This window comes from Lonchura striata, chromosome 22 (assembly GCF_046129695.1).
Source record: "Lonchura striata isolate bLonStr1 chromosome 22, bLonStr1.mat, whole genome shotgun sequence".
Classification (NCBI taxonomy): Eukaryota; Metazoa; Chordata; class Aves; order Passeriformes; family Estrildidae; genus Lonchura; species Lonchura striata.
In genome coordinates, this window is record NC_134624.1 from 7,452,482 (window position 1) to 7,466,927 (window position 14,446).

Below are 14,446 nucleotides of genomic sequence, written 5' to 3' on the forward strand. Positions count from 1 at the left end.
CCTCTCCCAGAAAAGGGCCACAGTTCTGCAGTGTGACTCAAGACAGGAACCAGCATCCAAGTGTGAGAGTGCCAGATCCAAGGCAGCAACCTGATAGTGCTCAGACCCCTCACCTGAGCAGGGCTGCCTGAATACAAACACCCAGCTCCTGGGATTCTGGAGGAGCCCTGTGCCAAGGCAGCAATCCTGCTGCTCTTCTCTGGCAGATCTGCATGCTAATGCTGCAAACCCCTCTTCCCTCTGCATTGCTGCCAGTCCAGAGGAGCCACATCTCACTGACACCACAAACAAACCCCAGGGACCGTGGGGGCTGCCAACACCTGACACAAAATGCTCTCCTGTCACAGATGTGTCACTCTGTACCCAACAGCAAATGTGCCCAGAGACAGACCTCAAATGTAGTTTAAATGCCCTGCACTGTGTCTGTCCTCTCTGAAACTCAGGATCCCAGTTTGCAGAATTCCAGGTAATTCCTCAGCAAAGCCAACACACCTGGGCCTGCAGCTCCTGCTTGCTCACTGCCTGGACTGACTGTCCACCTGCACCTCCAAGGACAGCCTGGCTATTTTAACTCATTTACTCTCCCAGATTTCTGGCCTCTGCTGTCTCCCAGTCCCCTCTAGAAAGGCTCACAACCCATCTCACACAATCACAGCATCATTTAGGTCAGAAAACACCTCCAAGATCATAGAGTCCAAACACATCCAGTTTTTCCTGAACACCTCCAGGGACGGGGACTCCACCACCTTCCTGGGCAGCCCATTCCAATGCTTGACCACCCTTGCAGTGAAGAACTTCTCCCTGATGTTCCACCTGAACCTCTCCTGGCACAGCTTGAGGCCGTGTCCTCTCCTCCTGTCCTTATTCCCTGGGAGCAGGTCCTGACCCCCATCTGGCTGTGAGTTGTCTTCCCTGAACCTCTTTTTCCTCCAGGCTCAGCCACACCAGTTCCCTCAGCTGCTCCTCACATATTTTACCCTCTGGACCCCTCCTCAGCTTTGCTGTCCTTCTCTGGACACTCCTCTCACAGCTTCCTTTGACTTCAGCTGTGCGCTGAAGCTGAGCCCATCCCCAGCCAAGGGTCCTGCAGAGGTTCAGTGACCCCCAAGTGCAGCTGCCTGCTGAAGTGGCCACTCCTTGCTGTCACTGCCAAGTTTTCCACCGACGTGAAACACAAAACTTTCTGGCCCCGCCTGCTCCTCCCGGCCCCCAGCACTTTCCTTTTGTTAAGCCTCCTGGCAGCACCAAGTGTCACCTTCCCAGCGCTTTTTAATATGAATGTGAAATTAGTGAGGTTTGCCCTTTCCCCTGGCGGACAGAATCCTCTGTTATTAAAAAGTAAAGCACTTTAATAATGAAAACTTTTTCTCTTTTTCCTGTGTTTTAACTGTTTAAAATTAATGAGAAGGGCATAACGGTTGTCAAAGCGATATTGAAAGCTGGGTAGCCAGGACCGAATAAGCACGAAAATCCCTCCAGAGTGTTAAATAAACAGTGCTTCAGCCCCCTCTGAATCCCTGTGTTGGTTATTGTATACATTCTGTAACAGCACTCAGAATAGATCTGAGCACCAGGGAGGCAGAAAGGTTTCAGAATTCCAATAAAGGCCTCAAATTAAAGACAGCCTGGTGCGAATTCCAGGAGAAAATTAAAGAGACCTCAAGCTTAAGTGACAGGTGACTTGCTTCTGTGTCACAACTGTCAGGGGATTTAGTGATAATATGGCAATATATTACAAAGGACTTTTCTTATTCCCCCCTTTAGGTTTCAAAATGAGGCATCTCTTCTTCCTGGTGCTGGGGGAAAATAAAAAAAAAAAAGTAAGACAAAAATGAGGGATAAAAAGCTAGGTGCATAATTTCCAAAGTGTGAGGTCAGTGCAAGAGATATAAATAAAAAAAAAGCAAATGGCAGGAAACATAATGTCCTCGGAAAACAGCTTCTCCCCTCCTCCCATCTCCACTTTGTCTTTTATCCCCTTCAGACCCTTGAGACAGAACTCATTTTAAAATTGCACCCTAATGGGCATGAAAAAAACTGTGTTTGATTCCTGTCTTCCAGGGAGGTTCATCTAAAAAACTAAAAAAAAAACCCCACCCCGATAATAATAATAAAAAAAAAATCTAAATTTAAAACTGACTCAGAGGCAAACTGTGAAAATAAAACCTGCCCATGACTGAGTGTATGGACAGATCAAATAAATCAGTGCTACTGGAAGGGCATGGAAGCCATTCCATGTGCTTTACTCACACAGGCAAGCTTTAATCCTGGTTTGGATGAGCAGGACAATTAATTTGAGACCTTACACATTTTTCCAAGACCCCAAAGATAAAAGCCTACCCCAGAGGTTTGCTTGATCTGCATCCCCATCCCTCTGCTAAATAAGCAGCACTGTTGCCATCATGGAGAAACAGTGGGATAGGAGAACTTTTTCTGCTTGTGATTCCTTAAAAGCCTGTTCTGGCAGATCCCAAAGCATTGGCATAATGAGTGTGGACAGTAACATTATTTATAAGCTAAAAGAAGAAATGCAAGAGAAAGAAGTTGGGATGCAATGTTATTTAACCAGTTTGAGACATCAGGGTAACTCCCAAAAATGCCAACTTCACTAGGAAAAGATACATGGATTTCTGTCAGAAGGAAACTTCCAGTGGTGAAGATGGCAGGTTTTAGGTTTGAGAGGTGGGGATAAGTACTGAAAACTTCTGATTTCATTAAGAGAACATGATAATGAAAAAAAAAAATTGAAACATAGTAAGACTACACTGAGGTAGAAAAGTTCATTTTTAGAACAGGAAAAAAAAAAAAAAAGAAAGATGGGGAAACCCACCAAAAAACCTGGCTGTAACATCTCCTGCTTCCATTATACTTCAAAACAAAATGAAGGGTTTTGTTTTAATAACAACTTTTTACTAACCTACACACACCTTCTCTAGAACTCACCAAGTCCCCCTTGCCCCCCTGCATAAAAGTTGAAAGATCAAATTTATTCTCTTTGTAGGCAGGTGAACATTCACACGCCCAGACATAGCCACATATATATTTCATATACCTAAATATAAAATATACATTTTACAGGCACTTCAGCTTGCTCCCTGGCTGCACACAGAAGCCCAAAAAATACATGTTCCAGTGTGGTACTTATAATGGACTTGAGTTGAGGCAATGAGAACTGGAGAGCATCATAATGAGGTTCCTGTGTGCAGGACTATAATATATACATGACTCGGAGCACGGAGAGCTGAGAGCAGAGCTGAACCTCCCTCCTGTGGCAACGTCCCAACAGGATCAGGTTCAGCTCCTCCTGACACCTCCTCAATCCCCCCTGTCCCACTGCACTCCCAGCTTATGGTACTGTCCATGTGGCAAATTTAGGGAATTTAATAGAGATTAACCCTCCTGAAAATTTGGGAAATGCCCCTGCAGCTTCTGAGCTGACCACTCAGAGCTTCCATGGCAACATAAACATGGAGCTAACAAACACAACAAATCCTTGATTGCATTAATATATTTTTCAAGTCATTCCTGAAGGAGTCTGTTTCATATTGACAGAAATCCTGTAATTCCATCCCCATTAAATGATACAGAACTTTTCCCATGGAGAGAAGCTCTATTCTTTCAGATTGAGTCACATAAAAACTGGGTATTCTGTATTTCTAAGTTCCTGAGAGAGATTAAAACCATCCTACAACCACAGATCTCAGCTCCAGTGAAGTCAACAGCAAAATCCCACTCGCTTTGATGTCAGAGGGAAAAGAGGAATTTAATCCCACCTTTGAAAGCAAAAGGAACCAAGTCCTTCTGTGCAAGTTCCTACGTGCAGCACCCGGCACAGCAGGGCCTGCCCAGCACTGCCCAAAACAACAACTGCTCCTTTCAAAAGGGGCTGGGTTTAGAGCTTTTTGGAAGGGAAGGAAGAAAGCCAAAAGAAGTGTCTTTAAAAAATTCTGTGCTTAAATGTGTAGAGCATTTGACAATTTGGAAGAATGGCAGAAATACCAAACAGGCTTGGTTAGGGTTTTGTTGCTAAAAAGGGATTTTCTCCTGCCATGTTGCAAAATTTAAATTGAAATTTCCTGGAACAAAACATGTTCTCTGCTTTGCCCACTTCCCATGAAATAACATTTGCTCCCACATCTGGAACAGTGCATATTCTGTCCCCTGTCAGTAACAAATTTAAAGTACAATTTCTGCATAAATGGAATTGTTGAAAAAGCCTTCAAAGGAAACTTGAAGTCATTCTCCCTATAAGCACATTTGGGACAAAAGGAAAGTATTTATACATGGAACTATTTAAAATAATTTCAGCACTAACAAAGCACAACTGAACTTGGTTATGAGGAGATATCCTAGGCATGATCCAGCCATTTAAAACACAGGCATTACAGGCTGATTTCAGCCAAAAACAGTGGTGAGAGAGAGCTTTAAACAGAGCTGCATCTCAGCTGAGCTCAGATCTGGCTGAGTGTGAGCTGCAGGAACACTGACCATCTTTCACAGGCTGTGTTTACCAGGAACACCACGGCTCCCACCAGCCAGAATGAGGTGCCTCAGACACGGGGTAACAAAAGCATGGGCAGGCAAAACAGCAACAAGAGGGAAAACAGAGTGTGTGCTGCATCATGCTTGACACATTCTTGACTTCCATTCAAAATGCAGGTTCTTGCAGGATTTAATTTGCCAGACGCAGCAATGCCCGAGACATCAATTGCAAATGAGTGAATTCTGTGAATTAGCAACTTGAAGGCAGACCCAAAGCTTGCCCAAGCCAATAAAAAGGTGCCTGTCAACCCAGGGAGTTTTGTTTTAGGCTCCAAGTAAATATAGATTATAAAAACCCTGAGGTAACACATCACCAAATGCAATTTCTTCATTTCTTCAGAGAAGTTTAGAGCCATTTGCCATGTCCAACGGTATCTCAGTGCAAAAACATAGGAAAAACAGGAACATTGTGAGGGAAAAAACACAGCTTTTGCATCCAGAAACATTCCCTGCCTGTTACAAAGATATTTGCTGAAGAGTTAGCAAGCAACTGCTTTCTGGGAACAACAGAAGACTGAAAAATTGTGATATAGGGTAGTTCTATAATTATTTACACTGTCTGACATCAGCCACTGAGGCAAGAGCACTTGTGATGTTGAACTGGCAAGTGAAAACTGGAGCAATTCCAAAGCAGCAGAGTAACTCACCTTCCTCCCTGGTCTGTGCAACCTGAAGCGATCATCCTTCATCAGGCTGGCCAACACCTTCTCCATCTTCAGCTCTGAAACACTGAAGCAACAAAGACAAAAAAATTACTGTTTCTCCTGCTTTGAAACACAGCGTGGAATGAGCCACAGACTGGTAATGGAGAGCAAAACAATTGAGATTCACAGTTCAGCTTGAGAATTTATTCCTGAAATACACAAGGTCTTAGCCCAGACACTCCCTCATCACCCCTGGAAGTGGAACTACTGTAAAATCCAAACCCCTGCTTTCAGTGGCACAGAGACACAGTTTCACCCACAATTTTGTCACTGTTTTAAGTCAACAACTCTAATTCTAGCAGAGCATCAAAATAACTGAGGATGGACTTTCCACTCTTAAAGTCTCCTTGGTTCTCAACCAAGAGGAACTAATTAAAGAAATAAATAGGACTACAATTCCATTATTTTCATCATTTTTCCTTCCTTGCTGAGAAGCATCAGGACAACTGGGAAGTGCCTGGTTATTCTTTTCACCAAAAGAAACTCAAGACAGAGCTGAAGCAGCTCATAACATTAATGCTTCTTGTAAATTTGTTTTGTAACTATAAAGAGTAAGATCTGCAACCTCCACCTTGAACCCAGGGGTTGTCCAACATTTCTTTTTTCACTCAAGGCCAGCCATGGGCAGGAGCAGAAGGTTGGTTGTGTAACTGTGAGAAAAGAGACTGACTGAGGCACCCACAGGCTGGAAACACCTGCTCCACTTTGTTTGCTACTCCTGCCACATCTTGTCTCCTCCAGTTTAGCTCCCAGAGTCTCTGGAATGAGACAGTGCTCAATCCTCACCCAAAGGTGCACACATTTGTTTCCACCCGTGTTAATGACCACGCTCACAAAACCAAAGGAAAACTAAAGGTGTGCAAAGACACAGCTCCTTCCTCTCACAGTGACTCAAGCAAGCTCAGAGGGTAACAACAAAACCCCGAGGAACTTTTCCTATCACCCAATTCCCCTGCAGCTTCCTTCTCTCTGGTCACATTTCTTTCTTTCCCACAGGATCCTCTGTGATTCCAGCTCCTTGCTACCTCACTCAGGTCAAAGCTCAGAGGCACTTCCCAATGGACAAACCCACTCTCCAATTCATTTATAGCCTCAAAAGCCACCTCTGACACCAGACACACAGTTTGATTTCCTTTCCTGCTCTGAGAACTCACCTTCCCTCTCATCTGAAGTGCAAAGCCAAAGCCCAGCCCATTAGGGACTCCACAGCATTTTTTTTTTTTTTAAATACAGGAGACTCAGTCAGCTGTCCTAACCAGGCTTCACACTGGGCATTTATTTTCATTCTGTCGACTCACATTCCTCCTGTAGGCTCAACCAGATGATTTATTCTCCAGTCCTGCTTGCAAGACACTGCTGGGTCCTGCTATGGCCCAGATATGGAAATGCTTAGGAACCTGCTTCATTTCCAAGTGAGCAGTCCTGCTTAAAGGTGCATTTACAGGACACTAGAAATTCTTTGTCCTCTTTAACACTGTCTTTAGGGGCACACACACCCCAGGTGACAGCACAGGAACAGCTGTGCAGCTTCAGGCCATTAATATTACAGCTGCATCCAAACTGGGTCCCATTTCCAAGGGAATTACTCAGATCATAAAAGCTGATGTCTGTGGGCCCAAATTTTCAGTAATGGGCAAAGGTCATGTCTAGAAAAGAAGCCAAGGAGTCCACCTGGGATTAAACCAATCTAAGGAAGAGAGAAAGCTTTGGGGTCAAACAGCTCTCAGATTCCTGAATCTCAGATGGTCAGAAAGCTGCCTGTAGTTTCTGAGAGTAAGCATTGCTGGTATTCTTCAATTAAATAAATTATAACAAGGATATCTTCTTTTCACTTCAATCTCTACCATCTGGCTAGCAGGAATGGATGAATTTCTGCCACAGTGTTTGAGAGGATATTGTGATCCTCACCTGCTCCCCATCCTTCCCAGCTAAAGCAACAAACACCTTTACTTTTGCAATCTGCCTTTTCAACCTCAGCCAACTCAGGAAAGGAGAAGGTGCAGAGGAACAGCCAAATGGCCTGGAAGGGATGGGCCAGAGTGGCCACAGGACACCCTACAAGGGACAGCAGCCCCATGTGCAGATTCCTTCACAGAGGATGCAGAGACAGGCGGGGCAGCGATGGGGGAGAAAGGGAAATGGAGCATAAAATGACAACCGAGGGTTTCTCTGTCTGGTTTTGAAAAGTATAACAGCAAATTAAAACATAAATGGTAACCACTTAAGCAAGAGGAAAGCAGACCTCCCCCTTCCCCCCTGCAAAGGTTGCTTTGACAGGGCTATGAATGAAAATGTCAAACCTTTGACATTGATTTGTCGGAGTTGTCACCCCCTCTCGGGTCCTCCCCTCGCCTGGCGTGTCGCCAGCAACAGATCCCTGAACCGGGGAGAACAGCGGGGAGCAGGTGGAGGGAGCCGGGAGGGGGAACAGCACAACCCCCAGCGGGCAGGGAAGCGACTGGGGAGGGCAGGGAACAACTGGAGCCGGTGTGGAAACGACTGGAGAGGGCAGAGAAGCAACTGGAGAGGGCAGGGAAATGACTGGAGAGGGCAGGGAAGCGACTGGGGAAGGCAGGGAAATGACTGGAGAGGGCAGGGAAACGACTGGAGAGGGCAGAGAAGCAACTGGAGCGGGCAGGGAAATGACTGGAGAGGGCAGGGAAACGACTGGAGAGGGCAGGGAACAACTGGAGCGGGCAGGGAAGCGACTGGAGAGGGCAGAGAAGCAACTGGAGAGGGCAGGGAAATGACTGGAGAGGGCAGGGAAATGACTGGAGAGGGCAGGGAACCGACTGGAGCGGGCAGGGAACAACTGGAGCGGGCAGGGAAATGACTGGGGAGGGCAGGGAAATGACTGGAGAGGGCAGGGAAACGACTGGAGAGGGCAGGGAACAACTGGAGTGGGCAGGGAAACGACTGGAGCAGGCAGGGAAATGACTGGAGCAGGCAGGGAAATGACTGGAGAGGGCAGGGAAGCGACTGGGGAGGGCAGGGAAATGACTGGAGAGGGCAGGGAAATGACTGGAGAGGGCAGGGAAGCGACTGGAGAGGGCAGGGAAGTGACTGGAGAGGGCAGGGAAGCGACACCTGCCTTCACGGTGATGCCTCCTCCTTTATAAATTAGTTAGACCACCGTTAGCAGATAAAGAAATTATCTGATAGCTGTCGAGGCAGGCGCTGTGAGATTGCAGCTGAAGGGGCTGGAAGAGACATAAAGGAAAAAAAAAAACCACAAAAACCTCACATTTCTTCTGCTTGTTGCCTCCTCCCTTTGAAGGGAAATCTGTTAGTTTTGCTTGGAGCTGAGACAGAACATTTTGGAGTCTATCCTTTTTTTTTTTTTTTAAGAGGGAATGGAGATAAAACATGAGTGTTCACGTGCCTGCACATCCACATTTACAGCTGGGCAGAGCAGCCACAACTTCCAGCCACACAAAGCCCAAACTGAAAGTTGCAGAGAGAGGAGGCAGCTTTGCTGAGCCCCAACAGGAATTCCTGATCTCAGCAGAGCCAAAGTGAGATCGTTTTGGCAAAGGCTAACGCTGCTTTTCCACACTGGAAGCCAAGGAGAGGCTTCAGGTACCGGTGAAAATTAATTGCAAGCGATTTCCAATTTCAAAGGCAGTCATCTCTAATTCCGAAGTGGATTTTCATCCAGGAACAAAGCCACGTCTGCTCTCATTACTTCCGACTCTCAACATTCCTGGACTTACTCCCATGCATGCTGGGGTGGGTGGAGGGGTTTAGGAAAAAAACTCTGGGTCAGATCCTCATCCCCAGTAAACCAGCAGAGCACTGCTCATTTACACCAGCTGAAGGCTGCAGGGACACATCTCATGCTTTGTCTTCTTCAAAATACATATTTTATGAAGTATTTACATTTCAATAAACCCAGCGGGAACTTCATTCAAAAAAGGAAAAAAAAAAACAAACCCCAACAAATTAAAAAAAAAAATATTCACAACACGCACTCATCCTTGACAAAACCTGAGAGATTTAAAAATTAAACTAAGAATGGGAAAAAAAAAAAAGCAAACTCCAGTAACTTGTGCAGACCAAGTCAAAAGCTACAAAGATTTAGGGTAAAAGGAACAGAAATGAGCAGTGCTTAAGAGGCTCGGTGACAGTCCAACACACGCTGTCTTTCGCCCTCACACTGAATTAAATTGTCAGGATTATCATCATAATGCTCTGTTTATGAAGGGTAACGGCAATTTGTGCTGATGGCACTTGCTGCCTTGAGCTTCAAGCTGCCTTCCTGCATCTTCTCAGTAATTCATCAGCTCCCTGCTCTATCCCAGTGCCCCTTCTCCTCATCCATGTGGGAAGAGCAGAGGCCGGATCGCCCCGTGCCTGGCAGGTACTCGATGCCTTCTCTCTGAGGATGGGGGTCAAGAAGGCAAATTATACTCCTTTCTGGCAAAGCTTTCATCTGCAGAGCATAAAACAAACAACCAAAACAAGAAAAGGCAATCCCCAGAGTCGTCTGGCTCTGAAAAGCGAAGGAAAAATAAAATTCACATAAACCTTCCCCTGCTTATTCAGATTCTTCAAGATTCCTGAAGACCACGGCCAGCTCAACAACAGGTCTCCTTAGCAGATGTAATTACCAGCCTGAGTGACACTTCCCTAAACTTGTTAAAAAAAAAAAACCATTGGATAAAATCATTAACATTTAAAATACAAAGGAAGGAAATTTCCCTCTCCTTCCTCTAACACTACCAAAATATTATAAAATAGAAAAATAGAACTTTCTACTTGGAGTTAAAAATTCACAATTATGTGGGATTTCACCTTTAAATGTCAGTGCTGTTTGTTACATGAAAAAAACCCTGTCAGCTTAGCCTTCCATGTCTTGCTGGTGTCTGCTTAATAGATAGTTACCTGGGATGATGGATGGCTCTTTGTTAGACCACTAAATGGCTCACAGCCTAGAATAAGCCTGTATTTACTGCCAACATTTGTTTGTTTCAAGAATGCAAAACCAAATTCGATTCCAAGCAGCTCCACCCGACAGAAACACAAGAAATAAAAGGGAACTAATTTGTGCATGAGTTTACAGGGCTCCATCAACACTGCTACAACACTGAAGGGACTCTGCTGATGTTCTCAAACGCTGAGAGACAGCAGAGCAGGGAGCAAGGGGAGGCACAAACACCCAGCTGGCTGCTGAGGAGGCTGGAGATCCTGCCTAGCAATGCTGAGCAGCCAGTTGTGGGTTTTCTCTACAGAAGGACCATTGTGCAAGCAGAGCTGGACTAAAATCTCATCATGTGTCAGCCATCAGGTACCTGACTGCACACTGGGCTGGTTCTTACTGAGCCTGGCTTGCTCTCCTTGCTGCTACTCCCAAATCCAAGACAGAGCCAGGTAGGCTTGGAAGCACACCCCACTTTGGGTCTGCAGAGTCCACCCTCCCTTTGTGCCTTCCAGGACCACACTGGGCTCTCAGCACTTGCCAAAGCCTCTCCTGTTGCTGTCACAAGCCACTTAAACAACACATCTTGGTCAACTAACTGCAGATATGACCCACAGCTCCCCAGCAATTTCTCCCCCAGATCTCTCCCAAAGGGCCAGCAGAGTCTCTGGCAATATGGTGCCATGCAGGCAGAGGGCCAGGGACCATCTGACAGGCTCGTTTGACTTGTGATCTCCACATAGTCACGATCTGAACCCAGGGCCAGAGAGAAAACAATGGAGTGCAAAGGATCTCCAACTATCCCTGCCCCTCACCACACACACTCACTCATGCACAACCTGTCAGGCTGATGATTTTCACACACTTCCCTCTTCTCCTTTTGCTAGTCTGGGGCCAGGCCTGGATCACGAGAATTAATAAATTCTTATTAAAACCTGCACGAGGCACAGTCCCGCTGCAAGTGCCACGGAAGGTTAATTAGCAAGGATGAGCTGAAACTTTTGTTGGCGTTTCTGACTCACTTAATCTTGTGAGAAGCCAGCAAGCTGACATATTCTGCCTCCGAAGGCGCCAGCACGAGCAGGCTGCTCCCGCGGCAGCCGATGCGCGCCGTCCTCCCGATCCGGTGGATGTATTCCGCAGGTGAAGCCGGAGCGTTGTACTTCAGCAAGGGGAAAAGAGCAATTAACAGGATGTTAATTATAAACCACACGCCCAGCCCGCTCACCTGGAACAAAAGGCACACCCCACACGCTGCACCGCCCCAGGAATTGGGCTGTTTTCATCCCCAGAACCATCACTCAGCCCCTCAGCTGCGGTGGTTTTTTGACATGTGGATGTGACATGTTGGCCAACTTTCAGATAATAGGACAGTTTTCCCCATCTCAGTGTCTCTCTCTGCCTTTTACATTTTATTTCTATACAGAAACCTGTTCGCTTCCCCTAAAAAAAAAATCAAATCTAATCAAATCTCACACCAAAGAGTGCCCAGGACTGCCCATATGGAGCAGCGAGCTGCCTGCTCTGCATTTGGGAGAAAAACCACAAAATAAAAAAAACTGATGCCAATTTGGAGTCGGGTTAAATTGCTTTGTTTGGATTAAAGCAAATCATAGCTGGATACAGGGTAGAATAAATCTAAGAGAGAGGAGGTAGAGCTTTCAGCAGTCTGTGATACAGGTAGCAACTGTCTTTCCCTGTCCAACTACCAGGCACCATGAAAATGTTCCTTCAAGACCCCCAAATTTAGCTCTGCCTCTCATTTACCTCACTGGGAATCAAAACTGCCCAGCCATTTGCAAGATCTGATAAAGGGTGACACATTTCCCTCCCTTTAACCTCCCCCTATTCTTTCCCCCCCTTCCTCTCTTTCCTGGAAAAAATGAACAAGCACAGAGATACTGCTCAGAAATGAGCCCTCAGCAGTTTAACTGGAAAAAACCCAACAACCAAAGCCCACTCTAGTGTTTATACCTGTGCCCTCTGGCAAAGTTTCTACTGGCTAGAGGTGTGAGTAAGATGCTGTGAGCAATCTAATTGCTCCCTGCAGGTCCTTGCTCTTGGACACAGCTCTCAGGACAGCTGAGATTTCGCCTTCTGGACACACAGAAGTCTCCCAGGGCTTTAGGTAATTTGCACTGCGTTCTAACACTGGCAACTATATCTTTGGTTAAATTATATTAATATACAGATCTGGGAATTAAAGACTTCACTTCCACAGCCTTCATCGACTAGCTGGCTGCTACAATATTATTCTTTTTTTAAAAAACATAAAAATCAAATCAAATTTGTTACCTGAAGGGATGAGGTAGAAATTAAAAAGCTTTGTTGAGGCTCTGTGCCCTGTTCCTTTTACCCAGGTGTCGCTTGATACATGTGAATCTCTGGATCAGTTTTTCCTCTATTCAACTAACCTTTTTTTAATTATAAATCTTTTATAGAAATGAAATCTGTCTCATGCTCTCATCCTCCTCTTTGAAATGACAGGCTGCTATTTTTAAGGTTCAATCCATCTTCCTTTGTTTCTATTTTTTTTTTTCCCTAGGACTGTATTTCTGTCAACAGCAATGCAGCAGCGTGGGGTTTTGTTGGGCTTGTTTTCTTCAGGGAAAATCTGAACCATGCAGTTCTACAGGAAGCTGGATGCCTGCAGCTACTCAGCCCCAACTCAGCCAAGCCTCACTCAAAACACTCAGGCCACTGCACTGACACTAGTGGGCTACTCAATGTTTAACATTAGGAGTGAACTTAAACTCCTCATGGAACTGTCTCCCCAGCAAGCTCAGAAGAACAGAACTGCAAGACATGGCCAGGATTCCAGGATTTAACAAAATTTGGCTTCCTCAATGGAGAAATGGAGGGTGCTTCATCTCCAGCTAAGAGAAACTCTGGTAACACCAGAGTTATTAAAGAGAAAAACAGACCAAGGCTATCGTAACAGTGCTTTATCCTGGCAAAACCCAGAGTCCCAGTCCTGCAGTCAGGAACTTGCAGGTCTCCCACACCTGCAGGCATCAGCACCAAGACCAGCAAACTGCAGGAAGGTTCTGGACTGGGAAGGGATTTCATCTGAGCAAGGCTGCACTTAACACACACAGCAAACCCACCTGTACGATCCAGGTCACCTGAGGCAGGTCCAGCCCCCGTGCTGCTACATCCTTTAAAAATAAGGAAATCACTTTAGTAAAAACCCTCTGGAGGTATCAGCGGAGTGAGGAGTCTTTTGGGATGGCAACTATGTCTGAAAGTAGGAATTTTATGTGTCTGATTTGGGGAGGTCAGAAATAACACTGAGGGTTTAAAATGTAAGGATTGTTGGCAGACTAATGCAATCAAAAATGATCCACTACTATGGCCCAAAGCCTGGAGGCCACAAACACCTACTTCAGGAGATAGTGGTGTTGAATTACAGCATTTTGCTACAGCTCCTTTGCATAATATTTGAGAGAATTCACTGTATAAATGTTAGTGATACCTTTGATTCTTCAGTTTGTTTCACTGATGAAAAGAGATCTGCTCATGAGCACCTACTACCCAAACACAGAGAGGTAGAATTAAATCCCTGCAAGGCAGCACTAGTTTTGAGCACACATTTATCCACAGCAAATCTAAGTACTAAAATCAGGCTGCTTATCCTGAAAAGGTAAAAAAAAATAAAGACCAATAGTCAAGAATCCCTGGCCTTGGGTGCAATGTCCAAAGATAAAGTGATCTCTCCCTACAAATAATTAGTTCCTAGGTGATGGTCTGAAGTTGAGGAGCAGATGACTTGCAGGTCATTTGGCCGTAAAATAAAAGGCAAATAAACAATTGAGCAGAATCTGCAGGAAGCTGGAGCACAGCTCAAGGACTTTAGCTATGCTTTAGATTTGCACCAGTCTGGCTTTGATTTGGAGAAACAAAATGCAGCTAAGAAGAAAAGAGTCTGAAGCTGCTGTCAAGGTTTTATCTTATGTGCCAGCTGGTGAGAAAACCCATCAACTTGGAGAAGGACTTGAATGAGACCCTTTAGTTATCCACAGCTAGATATCTCCAAAAACATACTCCTTCTGAGAGAAAAGAGAGTTTAAATGCTATCCAAAACAGAGAGTGCAAACACATTTCAATCTCCCTTCTTGAATTTCTGTTCATTAGTAATGTCCTCACATACTCCTTGGATTTTACATTCACCAGGCGCAATAGCAGAGCAGGTGTGCAGATTTAACTCTGTTAGGAAATGTTTTGCAACACATGTATCTTTTAGCTAGTTGCAAAATAGAATATATTAAGGACGTAAGCAGGA

The 14,446-nt window shown here is 45.3% G+C and overlaps 1 protein-coding gene across 3 annotated transcripts in view; it reads right to left on the reverse strand.

Annotated features, from left to right (window-relative positions):
- Positions 1–14,446, reverse strand: part of DDX31 (DEAD-box helicase 31) — a 44,140-nt gene that overhangs the window by 14,041 nt on the left and 15,653 nt on the right. For all 3 annotated transcript variants that reach the window (XR_002466613.3, XM_021543540.2, XM_021543539.3), the window contains exons 15-17: positions 13,272–13,322; positions 11,187–11,326; positions 5,190–5,271 (exon numbers count right to left, since the gene is read on the reverse strand). Coding sequence is in view for 2 of the 3 variants with exons in the window: in XM_021543540.2 (XP_021399215.2) it covers positions 5,190–5,271; positions 11,187–11,326; positions 13,272–13,322 (273 nt within the window). In the remaining variant the exon portion in view is untranslated. The remainder of the gene's footprint in view (positions 1–5,189; positions 5,272–11,186; positions 11,327–13,271; positions 13,323–14,446) is intronic.